The following is a 17726-nucleotide window of genomic DNA, read 5'->3' on the forward strand; positions in this document are numbered from 1 at the left end:
GATTGGGACCTTGAAAGACTTTAATTTCTTCTCCTTCTCTTCCCTTCATTTACTGTTCTAGGCATAACAAATATCACATATTTGATTTGAAAACAATATTGTGTAGGGACTAAAGTTAGGAATCCCTACTTAAACATTCTTAATGTACTCTTGACTTGAAATCATTATGAATCATCTGGTTTAACTTTATAGAGCAAATCTGAAATAAAGAGTAATTGCATCAGAGTAGGTCTTTGGAGGGGCTACTTTGGAAGAAAATACAGAAATCTGAGACATACACTTCTGTCTAGTGCTGCATTTAAATTTCAGATTCCAACCGCAGTTGTGATTGTTTTTAGTTTGTTAGCTGCCTAGGGTGTTATTTTAAGAAAGCAGAAGCACCATCATTTGCACACTCCTTATACTTCACACACCTTAACCCTGACTTTTTAGCTTCAGTTTTTCTAAAGAAGTGAAGCCAAGATGAAGAACCATTTGCTTTTCTGGGGAGTCCTAGCCATTTTTGTTAAGGCTGTTCTTGTGACAGGTATGTGGTATTTTGAAAATTAACCCAGATAAAAGGAAAAATACAAGACAGATCTGCTCTTCAGTTTTAAACATTTGTGTTTGTGCTTCAGTTAGCTAGCTGTCTGGCTACTTTTTTCTAACATGCCTTAACCTTCATATGGGCAGTGATCTTTCTGCAGATGAGACTCATTGTAATTTTTTTTATTCTTTTTTTTTCTCTTATTTGTTTGCCTACTATAACTTAGAGAATAAGAAAATATATATATCTGGATAAGTGCTGACAGCTATACTTATATAAATTTTCATATTGAATCTTGAAAATCAGTAATCCTCTCCTTGAGTACCTTAAGAGAATATTCTGGAGACATGATACAATCATTACTGTAATTGTAATAATTACAATATAGAATGCTTGGGATTTTACTTACCCAGGGAGATTGATATTGCTGCTAACAACTTTCCTGAATCTGAGCCTACAGATTTCTTATGACACTTTAACAATGTTTAATATTATACAGGTTGCCTATAACTTGATGGCACAACTGTGGTTGTTTTGTTTATTAACCTTTCAAACTGCTGTAGAAAATGGAATACACCCTGACCATAGATGTAATAATGTTCATGTAGAAGGGCAAAGTTAGAAATGATATAATTTGGCCTGTTTCTAACACTTACTGAGCTTATTTCTCTCATTTCAGAACAGGGTATGTTGTAATTAAGAAGTCGTTTTAAATATATTTTTTGCTAATTTAGCATTAGAAATAATGAATTTCTAATAATATTTAAACATAAAGAGAGTAGAATTAAAAATGTACAGTATATGGACCTCTAATATATAAATAAACATTTATGAACATGTTTATATATCTATAAACATATATATGAAATACATATAGATACATTTGTAAAAGATCTGTCATTTCTTAAGTACATACTATTTTTCAGGCATTATGTTAGCTGCTTTACATATACTATTCCATTTAATTCTCACAGTAATCACTTGAGATAGGTACTATCAATATTTCTAACACATGGTTGAGTCCATTGAGATTTAGAAAGGTGAAATAACTTAGCTACAATCACATGGCAAGCATGTGGTGGGTAGAACCCCGGCCATCTAACCCTACAGACCACACTCCTAACTTCTATCCTCTTTTGCCTATATAGGAGAATCACTTTTTAGTAAACTCATGTTTATATCTAGTATGTGTTGTTAAGCATATTTTCTTACTTTTTGAACTGAATTAAATTTAACAAATATTTATTGAGAACCTGCTATGTCTCAGGTGCTCTTGGAATAATGTAAGGTACATTCTAGTACTAACAGGTTTATTAGGAGAAATGCTGTCTGTCAGTGAGAATATTAGGATCTTTTAAGCCTTGGTGCATTGACTGTATTTGTATATTCCCTGGAAGATGTATTAGGTTGCCTAATATTTTTGTATGATAACAGTAAGTAGTAATAAACAGGAATAGTTTTTTCCTAGGTTTCTGGTAAGAAAATTAATTATGTGGGGCACCTGGGTGGCTGAGTCGGTTGAGCGTCTGACTTTGACTCGGGTCATGATCTTGTGGTTCCGGAGTTTGAGCCCGGCGTCGGGCTCTGTGATGACAGCTTAGAGCCTGGAGCCTGCTTCGGATTTTATGTCTCCCTCTCTCTCTGCTCTTACCCTGCTCATGCTCTGTCTTTCTCTCCTTCAAAAAGTAAATAAACAGTAAAAAAAAATGAAAAGAAAAGAAATTATATGCTATAAATAAAATAAAGACATTTTCTATTTAAGACTTAATAGACAAGTCACATACTTGACTCAATCGGTATTTTTGGTCAGGCGTTACATACTCATTTGTATTTTATTGAGAAAAACATTTAAGAGTCTTGAATATAGGAGTAGGGAAAAGACACCACTTAAGTCATCTTATTCTTTTCAAAATGTTAAGAAAAGTTTTATTATTATGTTGAATTGAATTCATAATGTTTCTTCTGCAATACTGTACAGACTTTGGGGCGCCTAGGTGGCTCAGTCGGTTAAGCATCCGACTTCGGCTCAGGTCACAATCTCATGGTCCATGAGTTCGAGCCCCGCGTTGGGCTCTGTGCTGACAGCTCAGACCCTGGAGCCTACTTCGGATTCTGTGTCTCCCTCTCTCTCTCTCTGCTCCTCCCCCGTTCATGCTCTGTCTCTCTCTGTCTCAAAAATAAATTAAAAAAATTTTAAAAAAAGATATTTAATACTGTACAGACTTTTATCAGAAGACATATTAAGAAGTTATGAATAATGCCATAATAATGCATTGTAAAGTACTTCCAACAATTTGAAGTACAAAACAATGGTCTTAAAATGTTTTTGTAATGACTGTTAATTATTAAGACTGAAATACTGCAATTAGGTCCTCTCTGTTCTGGGATACCTCTGAAATAATTAGACTTCCAGTTAAAATTATATCTATCCTGATCAATTTTATTATAGTGGGTTATAAGATTTTTTTTTCTAAAGCACCCTACATTGAGTAAATAAAAGCTAAAATTTGTGAATTCTATCAAATTCAGTATTCTGGCTGGGAAATTATACTATAGTTTTGCAAGATGTTACCACTGGGAGAAACTAGGTAAAATGTACATGGGTTCTCTCTTTGGTATTTATTATCACTGCCTGTGAATTTACAATGATCTAAAAATAAAAAAAATTAATAAAACAAAACAAAAATATATCAAATATCATTATTATTGTTTAATTAGCCTATTAAATAAAGTTGTTATAATTTTTCAAATACTTGCTAACTGATACAAGTCCTGATTATAAAAATTTTGTTTGTTTATTCTTTACAACACTTACCAGACCTCTTTTTCCAATATTCAGATTAGACCATAAATGTTGATTGTCAGAGTTAAGGCTTTAATGGTCATCTGTGCATCCATTCAAAAGCTTGTATCTTTAATATTTTCTAAACTGTTTTTGCAAATTTATAGCACTTTACATCTATATATACCATATCTTTTAAAACAATTCCTATCAGAAATATTAACATATATAGCACTTATTATTTTATTTGAATGAATCATTATGCCATGATAACCTGATTGTTATTATGAAAAAGAAGATAGGAAAATTATAGTAAAGAATATTTAAAAGTCTCACCAAGTAAGGTTATCTTGGAGAAAACGTGCCTGTTTTTAACTCTAATGCAATATAAGGAGTAAAAAAAGTTTAAATGGGGGTTCAGGAAGGATGTGACACTTCAAACTGGAACTATAAAGGCTGAAGTTATTTTTTGTTCACTTCTGAATAATTACTTTGGTCTGAGAGAAATATCATCTAGATTTTTTGTTTTCTCTATCATTTTGTCATTTGGCACCGATTTTTACAAGGCTGCATTATTCAGAGAGCTGTGCCTCTATTAAAAGTATTAGACGAAAATCAGAAATACTTCAGCCAGGTTCCCATAGACTGGTCCAAGAGAAAAAGAAAAAAATTTGTTTGGAGTGCATTTGGATTTCCTTCTTGATGCTGTAAGATTCCACTTAGCATTTTAGATTAGGAAAGAGAACAAATGGAGAAAGCTGAAACTGATCAACCACAAAACTTAGTTTTTCTACAGGGAAAAAGATAAATTACCTCAGTAAAAGTCCATAAACAGACCTTTCCCCCCCTTTCTTCTTAATAATGTTTTATCTTCAAGCCCAAGATGAAGATGAAAGGACTGTTCTCGTTGACAACAAATGTAAGTGTGTCCGGATTACTTCCAGGATCATCCCTTCTGCTGAAGGTCCTAATGAAGACATTGTGGAGAGAAACATCAGAATTATGTACGTGGCATTTAAAAATTTTTTATTTCTGCATGTTGTAAGCAGAGATACTTTCAGATATTAACCACTGTTTGAATGTAATATCTGTCTATACCCCTCTTTTTGATGTGCAGTACTTAGAAGAACTTATTTCTAAACTGTAAAAAAAGGTTAATTATCTATGTACATATATAGACATGCAGACTTTATGTGAGAGTTAAAAATGCTAATGGACAAAAGCACCTAGAACAGTGTTTGACCCACAGTAGACCCTCATACATGTTTATTACTTATCTTTCTCATTAGTTAAAGTCTTTCCTGATATTACTAGAGCCTTATACTCTAATAAGGAATAGATTCATTCATTCATTCATTCATTCATTCATTCATTCATTCATTCATTCAGGAAACATTTATTGACTGCTACTAAATGCCAGTGAGGATTGGAGCTGGGGATACAACAGTTTATATAAAACACAGCCCATGCCATCAAATAATCTACAGTCTGGTAGGAAACTTTAAGCAGTTTAAAAGGCAATCACAGTATTGTAAATGCTATGACAGGAATAAGCATAAGATATTTCAGAAGCACTAAGGAGGGGCACCCAGTCCAGTCCTGGAGGGTGAAGGGAAAATGGTGGTGGGAGTCGGGTGTTTGGAGTTAGTAGGTGGAAGTGGCTGTTAGCTGAGTGGGAGTTAATTGGGTAAATGTGTGTGTGGAGTGACAGGGTTGGTAGGTGAGGCAGATCATTCCAGGGAAAGGAAATGGTTGCTGTAAGGAATCGTATGAGATCATCATGTTAAATGCTTACCATAATCCCAGGCGCACTGTAAATACTTAGTAAATGTCAGAACTGTTAACTGCTTTTGTTATTGTTAAGACTTGGAGATGAGAAAAGCCTAGTAAATATGTGGAATTGCAAGCAGCTGCTTACAGTTGGCATGTAAAGAGGGTGGCATGGTGAGAGATGGGGCTGGAGAGGGGGAAGCATATCATGAAGTGCCTTCTGTGCCATCATAAGGGTACTCTGTTATTTGTGTGAAGACACTATAGGCTTTAGGCAGAGAAGAAAATTAGGCTAGTGTTTTAGAGGCCATTTTGGCGATAATGTGGCTAATATATTGCTACGATCTAGGAAAGAGACGGCGGTGTCCTGAACTGTGCACAGATTGCAAAGGATCAGAGTCAGTTGAACTGGTAGATGGATTAGATATGGGTCATTACAGAGAGGGAGGACTTAGAGACGGTGTCTAAGGTTTTGGCTTGACATATATGTAGATGGCATTGCTAAATCCATCGTCACGTTTTCCTTTGTGTCCTTTGGTAGGGAGGGGTGCACATGAGGAGGAATGATGACATAGATGAAAAAATTGTAAGCATTAATGAAATCACCTCAACTAGTTGAGAAGGGCTACCTAATTTTTCACGGAACATCACCAAATCTAGGGATCTTGAGTCCAGTTACAGCTTTGCTACTTAGTAGTTGTGTGAACTTGGGTAGATCATAGAGCTCTCCAGTTGATACTTTCTGCAGTCCTAAAATATGCATAATAATATCTGTCCATTTATTCCACAAATATTGAGCACATTCTACATGCCACACATCTAGAAAGGCATTGAGAAAGCATAAATGTTTTTGCCACAAAGAACTTACATCATCTACTACAGCAACCACTCTGTAGACAAGCAACTATGAAATGGCCTTTGCCATAATAAAGATACATGAACTTCATACATGAATGTCAGTGAGACAACAGAGGAAGGAGTTTGTTCAGGGGTGAGAATGATCATCGTAAAGAGGGTAAAACTTGAGCTGATTTTTAGAGGAAAAGCAGGGATTTGCCAACTAAGTGAAGATCATCGACAGAGGAGCTTCTGGGAGATTTATTTTGAATGGGAAATGTTTAAAATATGCAAATTACGGTGAAATCTGAGCAATAGTATTACTGTAGAGTGCTTGTAGAGTGTTATAGAGTACAAATGTACTAAACTGCTGATGAGACAGTAAGTACTGTGCCAGCAATATACCTATTACCAAAAATAGCAATATTTGCTAGTTTCATTATTTTGATCTCTTTTGTTTCTTTTTTTAGTGTTCCTCTGAACAACAGGGAGAATATCTCTGATCCCACCTCACCACTGAGAACCAACTTTGTGTACCATTTGTCCGATGTGTAAGAGATTTTCTCCTTCATACTAATATAGATATGGAAGTTCATAACTTTTATTTAAACTTGTTAGTAAGAATGTTTCTGAATATATGAGGAATAAACATTTACCAATATAATTTGAGCTTTGAATACATTAATTCCTGTGTTCATTATGAGATATCATACATTTATAAAACTTTATCACAGATAAAAGTTAGCTATACATTTATTCTTATTTATTTATTTATTTTTTAATGTTTTGTTTTATTATTGAGAGACAGAGAGAGACAGAGCATGAGCATGGGAGTGGCAGAGACAGGGGGAGACACAATCTGAAGCAGGCTCCAGGCTCTGAGCCCTCAGCACAGAGCCCTATGCGGTGTTTGAACTCGCAAACCGGGAGATCACGACCTGACGTCGGAAGACTAACCCACCGAGCCACCCAGGCGCCCCAGCTATAAATTTATTCTAAATAAGAAATTATTGCCATTAGTACAGGAAGGGCCAGTTTGTCTTAATAGCTAGATAATTGGATTTCAGACATATTAACATGTAGGTGTTACTTTGGAAACTATGGAATCCAACATCAGACAATTTCTTTTCCTTAAAAATATTCTTCCTGGGGCGCCTTGGGTGGCTCAGTTGGATAAGCGTCCGATTTCGGCTCAGGTCATGATCTCACCGTTCATGGGTTTAAGCCCCACATCGGGCTCTGTGCTGACAGCTCAGAGCCTGGATCCTGCTTCTGATTCTGTGTTCCCCCCCCCCCCCACCCCTGCCCGTCTCCCACTCATACTCTGTCTCTCTCTCAAAAATAAATAAATGTTAAAAAAAAATTAAAAAAAAAATTCTTCCTTCCCAGGGCATCTGGGTGGCTCAGTTGGTTAAGCATCTGAATCTTCCTTTTGGCTCAGGCCATGGTCTTGCAATTCATGAGATCGAGGCTTGCATCAGGCTCTACGCTGACAGCCTGGAGTCTGCTTGGGATTCTCTTTCCCTCTCTCACTGTTCCTTCCCCACGTGCATGCACAAGCTTTCTGTCTCTCAAAATAAATACACTTAAAAAATATTTCTTTCTTCTTTGTCACTGTAAATAACCTGTTTAATTCTCCTTTACGGTTAGGAACAAACCTAACAGACTAGAAGGTGAGGTACAGTATAGACAAAACCATGATATTGTCATATCATTAATTTATATTGTTTACTTTCAACGAATTTTTGTATATTAAAGGCTGAAAAATCCTGTTAACTATTCTGTATTGTAGAGCAGCTGAGGTCTGAAAGGAGCTACCTTTTGTTTGTGGTCAAGTCAGAGCTGCAAGAGCCAGCTGATTGTGGATAGAAACGAATAGTCACTCAGGTTCTGCTACAACATCTGGTGGATATTGTCTAATACGTATTTTTATTTTTCAGCTGTAAAAAATGTGATCCTGTGGAAGTAGAGCTGGATAATCAAATAGTTATGGCCAGCCAAAGCAACATCTGTGATGAAGAGAGTGAGGTCTGCTACACTTATGACAGAAACAAGTGCTACACAAATCGGGTCCCATTTACCTATGGTGGTGTGACCAGGATGGTGGAAACAGCCTTGACCCCGGATTCCTGCTACCCTGACTAACTGAAGTCACTGCTGACTGCATAGCTCCTTATCTTAAAAAGGCTCTTCATTTTGATGCAGAAAGTTAATATATTTACCACCAGTGAATTGAAACAATGATTTTTTTTCCTTCATGTAAAACTAACCCCCCCCAATTGAAATAGTAACATTATTATTTTTATTGAAATGACTTTTCAACTGTATGTTCTTAACTCTAAGTAGTGAAGTCTCTCATTATCCTTGCCCGAAGGGGTAGATGCCCTTAAGAATATAATTCCTAGCATTTAAAAAGAAACAAGGGGAGAAAATAAAACTCAAAAGAGTAAAAATCAGAAGACAATTAAATTTCAACTTTCTTTTCTTTTCTTTTTTTTTTTTTTTTGGCATTGCCTTGGAGAGCCAGAGCTTTTGCACCTTCCATACTGTTCTCTTTTTAAAAAGTGTCACTGTGCAGAGAAAATTTATATGTAAACATAGGTCAATTATATGTCTTCACTAGAAAAATAATAATTGGAAAACGTGTTTCCAAAATATTTGTAAAAATAATTTAAAATGGGATCTCCATTTATGAGACTGATGAGCTGAATGTGACATCATTAAATGCGTATTTGAAAAATATATTTTGACATAGCACAGATTCGTTGGCAGATGACACAGACTTTTGTTTGATAATCAGGGTAGTGTAGGAAATTTCCATTGGAAATCATGTATGTTGTAACTGACTCTGATGAAATATGTATTCCAAAATATGTATTCTCTAGCACAGTTTGAATAATTAAATAGATTCATAAGCATATACCTGTGTGAAATAATTTATTGACAAAAATTGTGGAAACTTTGTTGAATGTAAGTTAAAATATAACTTATTACTGATGACAGTGTGTAAGTACGATATAATTATGCATTAATCACTGAATTCATACCTGTACATATTTGAAGTAGCTTCGTCATTTAAACCTAGAATTAAATTAAAAGGCAAGGTCCTTCTTGACAAACATAGTGTTTATCGTGGCACATAAACTTCTTATGACAGAAAGCCAAGGCCAGTTGACATACATATCCCAGGGTTCTGTGGAAAGTAAATGCTGACTTTGGATTTGAAATAATGGGAGGCTGCTTAGTAAAAGTTTCCTGAAGAGGCATTGTTCTGTTTTCTCTCTCTCTCTCTTTTTTTAAAGTTTATTTACTTTGACAGAGAGAGCGAGAGCATGTGCGCATGAGTGAGCGAGTGGGGGAGGGGCAGAGTGAGAGGGAGACACAGAATCCCAAGCAGGCTCTGCATTGTCAGCACAGATGCAGGACTCAAACTCGTGAACCATGAGATCATGACCTGAATGGAAACCAAGAGTCAGACGCTTAACCGACTGAACCACCCAGGCAGGCGTCTCTTTTTTTAAATGGTAACAGTAATTTTTAATAACTTCCACTGTGTTCGTACTGATTATTCAGTGTTTTTTTTGTTTTTTTGTTTTGTTTTGTTTTGCTTTTTTTGGATAGGGCTGGGATACTCTAGGGATCAGTAGGGATCGTAGTTTTGATGTGTTAAAGATACATCATTCTTGACTAATCTTTGATCTAGTGTGTGGTTTTAGCCAAGTCTTTGAATTTTATTTAATTAGTAAACATTTATTAAATATTTATCACGTGCAAGGAACCGTGCTATATTTTTTGGTGATTAAGCTGTGGTAAGTGCCCTCAAAATCATCACCACCACTCACTCCCTAGACCTCTGTCCCATTGTCATCTCATGAAGTTCACCGTGTTTTTTAAAACTGCAAACCCTATTTCCTTATCTTGGTTTATTTCTCCCCATGCACTTATCACCCTCTAGTAGGCTAGATAATTTACTTATTTATCACATTTATGGTTTCTTTCCCCCTCTAGAGTATAAGGTCCACAAGGGCAGATATTTTTGTCCAATGATGTATCCCCAGCACCCAGCACATCGCCTGGCACATTGAGGTGCTCAATAAGTATTTGTTGAGTGAATGAACATGAATACAACTTACTTGAGGAGATAAGACACATGCATAAATAATGACAATCATCTGACAGAATCTCATGAGGGCAAAGCAATAAGGTCCGAAGCATTATAAGAATTTATGGGCGGCTTCTGGGGAACGTGATCAAAAAAGATGTGACCACCTATTGACCCATAGGCAGGACCTGGGCACTTCGAGGCTTCTCTCTCCGTCCCCTGTCCTTGGAACGTGGGTTCCCCTCGCCTTTCCTTCTCCCGGAGGCTGCTCCAGGTACATCGCCTTGAGATAGTGATGTGGCGTTGAAAACACCTGCATGGCATGCGTGTTTGAGCCCAGGTAAAGCCTCTTTATAAGCTTTTAAGATTTGGTGGGCAGGTGTGGGGATCCATTCATCTTGAGAAGCCTCGTATGTAAGTTTCCTTTGCTATTGTTAAAATTGCTGCCTACCAACACGGTCTGCTTCTTTCTTTGGTGTCTCCCTGTCCTCTGTGTCAAGAGGCTGGTTTCAGATTATACCAGGAGAGTTCCCGAGAGGCTTGTGAATCCACGTTTCTATCCGCCCCCACCCCGTTGTTTTATTGAGATATAATTGACATATAACACTGTGTACAGCATAATGACTTTACATATGTATCTATCGTGAAATACTACCACAATAGGTTTAGTTAACATCTGTCGCCTCATATAGTTACAAAATTTTTTCCCCCTGTGATGAGAACTTTTAGGGGGACACTGTTTCTGAAGAGGCTCCTCTGTTCTTTTGCCATCTTTGCCTTAGTTTTTCTTCATACCCAACAGAAAAAGTTTTGGTTAGCACGTAGCAGATCCTTGTAAGAAAGATTCCATCCTTATTCCAGCCCTATTGCCTCATTAAAGGACAGCCGAAATAGAAAACCTAAGAGCAAACATAAGTTCTATAGGTCTTCATTCTTTCAGAAGTTCAGTTAAACTCTAAGACCTTGCGTGTTCATAACAATTTGGCCACTTACCATGTACTAGACACCAATCTAAGTGCTTTATTGAACATTAACCCATTCAGTATAAATCCAGAGTAGCTGCTGGTTCTTAAATGAGAGTTACTGAAGAAAGATTAAAATTCATTCATACATTTGCTTGTCATCAGGGAAACACTAGGGAATCAGCGTAGACAAGGCAGCTGTGAAAGGCCACTCTTGTTTCTGCAGCAAGCTTATTTGACTTACGGCTCTAGTTTGTGGGAGAGGTCCGTGGGCTGCTTCCACCCCATAATGATTGAGGGTGGCAAGGATACTAAGACAGGCTCATTCCTGGGAGGCATAGGACTCCTCTGAGGGGTGACTGACTTGAGGACTCCCCATCAGATTCGCTAAACATTTCCTGGCACTGCCCACCTTTAGATACTACCTACCCAACCTTCCTTCCTACCCTCTTTCCTCCACACGGGTCAGTCCCGCATGAGGCTCTGACAGTTGTCCCAGTCTTCTTGGGCTCCCACCCCATCTCCTCTTACAGGTATTTTTCCTGATAAATCTCTTGCACCTTTAATCTCATCTTGGATTCTGCTTCTTCGGGGTCTAAATTAAATAGTGGACAATTATGAGGTGTCTGATTTAAGAATGGTGATACTGAGCATTTTTCACATGCCAGGTGATTCACCTATGTCCTCTCATGTAACCCGCACAGTGACTCTTTGGGTGTCACTTTTATATTGTAAACGAGAAAAACAATCAAGTGAGTAATTAAAAATTTGACTGGTTCACTTGATCTAGTAAATGACAAGGAAAACTGAATCACTGCTATAGCCTTAACAAAGGTTAACAGAGGTTCTTGGCAGTCATTTATGCCCACTACATTTTCTTACAACTCATGCAGCATTTTGAGGTTAATCAATTCATTGATCTGTCAGAAGTCAGTTATTTTTGAACTTTTCGTCCTTCCTTTTTAATATGAATTAAATGGACATTTTTATTAAAAAAATTTTTTTTTGTTTATTTTTGAGAGAGAGAGAGCACAAGCAGGGGAGGGGCAGAGAGAGGGAGACACAGAATCCGAAGCAGGTTCCAGGCTCTGAGCTGTCAGCACAGAGCCTGATGTGGGGCTCAAACCCATGAACTGTGAGATCGCGCCCTGAGCTGAAGTCGGGCACCTGACTGAGTCAGTCAGGCACCCCTGAATTAAGTGAATATTTTTAAAAGACAGGCATAATGGATATTATTGGTGAGAATGCTTTCCTTCTGTATAATTCTTGAAAGGTAGCCATTTGCCTAAATGAGCACACTCAGCACCGGTAAAGAAATATTGCATTAATTAACAGTAAAAGTAATGCTTCTTTGTATCAAGCCCTTAGAAACTAGTAGACCCAAGCCAAGTATTCAGTTTTCACTTTAAGACTATTGTCATTTCTAATTGTTTTATATAACTTGATATTCAAAATGGAGCATAATTACACTTCTGCCATCACAAACATACCACCGTATACACGTTCATAACCAGACATGCACGGACTCCCTAATCTAGAAGCAGCTGGATAGGAAAATTAACCTTCGATGTACTGCCCAGGTCTTGGCTTTGGGGTGGCAGTGTAGTATAGTGGGTAAACCCATGGCCTGGGTGGAAATACAGACTCTTCTTAGTAACTAAATGGCAGGTCACCAAGGGCAAGTTCACTGAATCTAAGGTTGAAGAATGGGAGTAAACTCTCTTACAGGTTTTTAAAATACAAAAACCCCAATGTACATAATATATTTATATTACTTAGTACAGCTGTTGTAGCATTCAGTAACCTCCTGTAAATTGCAGTTGTTTTTGTGTGTTGTTTTTCAGCTTTTCTCTCTGCTCAGGCAACAAATGAGAGAAAAATGTAAATATGTATTGGATCAGTGATTCTCAAACTTTAGCATGCATGAGACTCACCTGGAAAACTCATGGTAACAGATTGCTGGGCCCCACCCCAGAGATTCGGATTAAGTAGTTCTGGGATGCATTAGGAGAAATAGTAAGTCTCAAAACATTCCCAGGTGCAGCTACAGTTGGGGAATTGCTCGAGACCCTACAACTTTAGCATTCTAATCCTCCGTTGCCCCCTGGTGGTTGATTTATGAAGTACAACGCATATGCATTTTAACACACCTTTCATTTAATACTCGTAACTGCCCTATGAAATAAATACTATCTTCATTTTACAAATGACAAAACTGAGATACAAAGAGATGAAATAATCTTTATAAGATTTTACAAATAGTATATGGATAACCTATAATTGGATCCAAGACTCTCAGACTCCAAAGCCAATGCTCTGACATAGTATGTTATCCTGTCTAAAATACATTTTCAGACCATTTCCCTCAGTAATTCCACTTCTGAGGAAATAATAAAAAATATGGACAAAGAGGAATAAAGATATTTATCACAGCATTATTTATGATAGTGAAAATTTGTAAGAAACTTTAGTATCAAAGGGAATATAGTATAGGTATATTTCTGAATATTTCACAGACGATGAGAGTGAAGCTTTAAGTATTTTTATTTTTATTTTTTTTAATTATATAGGAATTTTTTATTTTTTATTTTTTTATTTTTTTTTCAATATATGAAATTTATTGTCAAATTGGTTTCCATACAACACCCAGTGCTCATCCCAAAAGGTGCCCTCCTCAATACCCATCACCCACCCTCCCCTCCCTCCCACCCCCCATCAACCCTCAGTTTGTTCTCAGTTTTTAACAGTCTCCTATGCTTTGGCTTTCTCCCAGCTTTAAGTATTTTTAATTGTGTGTAAATTGCTTATAAAACGTGAAGAGGGAAGTGTAGGATATTTCATAAAAGAATTATTTTAAGACTCCCTTCCTCCATACACACACATAGAAGAAAATAGGAGGAAATATTAACATTAGATGTTAGGATTATGTGTTACTTTTATTTGTTACATTTTACTTTTCATTATTTGCCAAATATTCAATAACAAGTGTGTATCTTGTAATTAGAAAAATATTAATCATTATTAATTTTTATTTTTAATCAATTATATTAAAATTTGGGAAATTCTGGCCTTGTATTCATTTATAAAATATATTTAAAGAAAAAGTGATGTTTATTTAGCATCCATTCTGTGCTCAGCACAGTGCCAGTTGTTATAAGGGCCTAGCTTCTTAGGAGTGTTTTTCCCCGTGTATAGGCAGAACGAACACAGGAAAAAACACATGATACAAAACAATGTGTGATTAAGGGGCGCCTGGGTGGCACAGTTGGTTGGGCGTCTGACTTCAGTTTAGGTCATGATTTCATGGTTTGTGAGTTCGAGCCCTGCATCAGGCTCTGTGCTGACACCTCAGAGCCTGGAGCCTACTTCGGATTCTGTGTCTCCCTCTCTCTGTGCTCCTCCCCCACTCACACTCTGTCTCTGTGTCTGTCTCTCTCTCTCTCTCTCTCAAAAATAAAGATTAAGAAAAATTAAAACAAAACAAAACAATGTGTGATTAAATATAAAAGATAATGTGCCATGAGCCCTCAGGGAAGTTGGGGGTGTTAAGGCTGGGGTAGTCTTGAAGGAGATAATAATGAAATAGAACAGAAGTAGAACTTTCTAGAAATAGGTGAGTCGTAAAGACAGAGGGAGAAAGAAATATGATATAAAATTAGGATTGGGCTGCTCCTCTTTCTCTTTGTGTTCTCTAATCCAATTACATGCTTCATTTATGCATATCGCCTCAAATTGGTGATATTCAGTGGTCAAGACCTTTCTGTTCCTACCCTGGTGAGTGTGCAGTTGTCCCTTATTTACAGGCAAATAGCCTAGCACTTCGCCACTCCAACTTTGGTCTACCAACTGGCTGATTCATCTTCATGTGGAGGCATGTTCATAATACAGAATCACAGGTCGCGCTCCAGATGATGAGATTAAAATCTGCATTTTAACAAGATTCAGGTGTGCATTAAAACTTGAACAATGCTGGTATAGAATGCAACTTTGCCAGAAGGAGCCTGAATCCTAGGCTGGGGAGACAACTGGCAGCATGGTTTTATAGCTAAGGGACTGACAAGGTCCTAACCAAATAAAATTTCCTACCACTATCCTATTATCCTTCTGTAACTAGGCCATGATTAGATTCACTCTTTTTTTTTTTTTTTAATTTTTTTTAACGTTTATTTATTTTTGAGACAGAGAGAGACAGAGCATGAATGGGGGAGGGTCAGAGAGAGAGGGAGACACAGAATCTGAAACAGGCTCCAGGCTCTGAGCGGTCAGCACAGAGCCCGACACGGGGCTCGAACTCACGGACCACGAGATCATGACCTGAGCTGAACTCGGACGCTTAACCGACTGAGCCACCCAGGCGCCCCTAGATTCACTCTTTAAGGGCATGCTGGAGGATTTAGGAGGACTGCATATTGGTCAACACTTGGGAAGGAATCTTTCTGCCAAGTTAACAACGGCCAATACCCGCCTTGTGCGGTGCAGAAGGAATGAGGCATGGTTATTTGGATAAGCTCAGAGGAAATGACTGTCCAAGTTCTGCTGAAGCACAGAAATGGAGGCAGATGAAATGGGGCAATACAACAGCAGAGGACCTTGCCTGAGGAGGTGATGGGGGCATTGAGGGCAGCTTCATCAATTTCACAATTTTATCTGTGTTGATTACAGCTCCGTGGCCTCCTTCTCTATTTGAAGAATTTTCCTCCGCCAGCATGGAATTTTATTTGTTACTAGCTGAATCTTGATTCTGGCTATGAATTTAAAGTAAGAGAAAAGGTCCAGTGGCTGATATTATTGGGTTAGGGCTGAGGTACAGAGACAAGGAAGAACAGGTGGCCAAAACCAAAAGCTATATTCTGTTGTGAGATGGTGATGACCTGTTTTCCATCAGGTGTAGTTTTCTTCTGAGTTTTAATTGGGCAGTGGGCCTGAGTCACAGTGAAATCTTTGAGGTTTTGTGAAGGAGGGACAGAGCTGTTGATTTTAAGTCCCACATTTCTAGTTCCCCTTTTGGTTTTTAGAAACAAAGTTTGGTTTCCTGAGGGCAAGATGGATCTTCTTTAGGGTCTTTAGGGTCATGACTGAAGGAGAGCGGGGTAAGCAAAGGCAGAGATATGGCAAAGCAAGCAATGAAAGTAACTCAAAGGTCATGTCTTGTGAATTTTCTTTAAAAAACCTATAAAGTTAAGACTCTGATATGAGTGACTAAAGTAAAACTCGTTCAGGGGACCCGAAACCCAGAGGAAGAAGCTCCATGATAATGCCTACCAAGCTCAGTTTTCAGAGGTACCTGTACACACATTTCATCATCCTACTTTTATTCCTACTTAAAGTTAACAAATGTAAGATTTCCCCCAGCCAACTGGATATATGGCCAATATCTAGACAAATGTATTGTAGGCTGTGAGACAGAAAAGTTTAGAAAGCAGGTGTGTGTTAGTTTTGCTGGATTGTCTTCTGTGTTTGTTATCCTTAGGTATTATTTTCTTGTTCTTTTTTTACTTTATTGACTAAAAACACTACCAGGATATATCCAGTCATTTTAGAACCAGTGGATGACAGCCTCTAGACATAGGAACTCACTATAGAAGTGGGGCTGTAGTGGTAGGGTATGAGTGCTAGAGGAAGGGCTGATCACTATCAGAGCCTTCCATATTCAGTGTGGGCACCTTAACCGTAGAGCTGACTTTGAAAGCTGATTAATAACTTACCAATGGCACACAGGATAATCAGTTTACTGTGAGAAACTCAGGCCTGGTTTTCGGTCAGTACAAGGATACTTGAGCTGATGAGCTAGAGTGATGTTTGATAGGGACATCCCCCCTGTCCCGCCTTTTTTTTTTTTCCACTCTATATTCTCAGATTCAATAGATATTTTTGTCCCACTGTGCTTTTACATTTCACATTATGGAAATCTTAGATGATAATTTAAGCTATGGCACCTCAAGGATGAAGATGTGTCAACGTATCTGCCAAAACAAATATATGATTCATATATTTTATAAAATATTCAAGTGAATGCATATTTTAAATGAAAGTATTCATATCTAGATTAAAAATCATGTGGAAAGAAAGTGAAACAAGACTGTAGCTTTATTTTAATGAGGATAATTCTTAAGAGACAGTTTTATATAGAAAAATTTAATGATTTTTCAGTATGTGATTAAAATATAAAAGTGTGGGTGGTGGGTTTTAGCAACTAGTGGATGGCTTGCATAATCTACCTCTAAGACCCCTTCTAATCCTGAGATTCTATGTTGCTGAGTATATATAGCTACAGAGTATGACGTGGCTAATTCGGTATCCCGTATGGTTTGCCCACAGGAAAAGCACACCACAGGATTTTCATGGGAGCTTTGAAAGCCCTTTTAAAAATGGCCAATCAATAAATATTTATTGATTATCTACTATGTGCAAGACACTGTGCCAAGAACTTCAGAAGACTCAAAGCACAAGATTCCTTTCCTCTTGAAATTTTCAACATTGTATATTCTCAAATTTCTGAGATCTTCTTATGAAATCTGTCCCAGGAAATCTTCTCCTAAGAAACTCCTTAGAGTTGGAAGTAACTTTCTAGATAATTCTGAGAATTCTCCCCCTCTAAGAAGGAATAGACAGATAGTAGGCCAAAATGCTGTTATTAAAAAACAGAACAAAATACCTAGATATATATTCTAAGCAAGGAAATACAGAGATATCTACTTTACAAAATAATTTACACCATTTAATCAGGATAGAAAGAAAATATGTCTG

At 37.4% G+C, this 17726-nt stretch overlaps 1 protein-coding gene across 1 annotated transcript; it reads left to right on the forward strand.

Annotated features, from left to right (window-relative positions):
* The first annotated feature begins 380 nt into the window (after positions 1-380).
* Positions 381-8835, forward strand: JCHAIN (joining chain of multimeric IgA and IgM). Its single transcript, XM_030313736.1, has 4 exons — positions 381-526; positions 4186-4312; positions 6386-6466; positions 7856-8835. The coding sequence occupies exons 1-4, from the start codon at positions 463-465 to the stop codon at positions 8058-8060; spliced, it is 477 nt and encodes a 158-aa protein (XP_030169596.1). The 5' UTR covers positions 381-462; the 3' UTR covers positions 8061-8835.
* Positions 8836-17726: the final 8891 nt, after the last annotated feature.

The sequence above is a fragment of the Lynx canadensis genome, chromosome B1 (genome assembly GCF_007474595.2).
Source record: "Lynx canadensis isolate LIC74 chromosome B1, mLynCan4.pri.v2, whole genome shotgun sequence".
NCBI classification, from domain to species: Eukaryota; Metazoa; Chordata; class Mammalia; order Carnivora; family Felidae; genus Lynx; species Lynx canadensis.

What these genes read in the sequence shown, in the direction of transcription:
- JCHAIN (XM_030313736.1), top strand. Translation starts at nt 463, where the DNA reads ATGAAGAACCATTTGCTTTTCTGGGGAGTCCTAGCCATTTTTGTTAAG. An exon ending in GAGAGAAACATCAGAATTAT is followed by an intron (nt 4,313 to 6,385) that starts GTACGTGGCATT and finishes TTCTTTTTTTAG; the next exon opens with TGTTCCTCTGAACAACAGGG. An exon ending in GTGTACCATTTGTCCGATGT is followed by an intron (nt 6,467 to 7,855) that starts GTAAGAGATTTT and finishes TTTATTTTTCAG; the next exon opens with CTGTAAAAAATGTGATCCTG.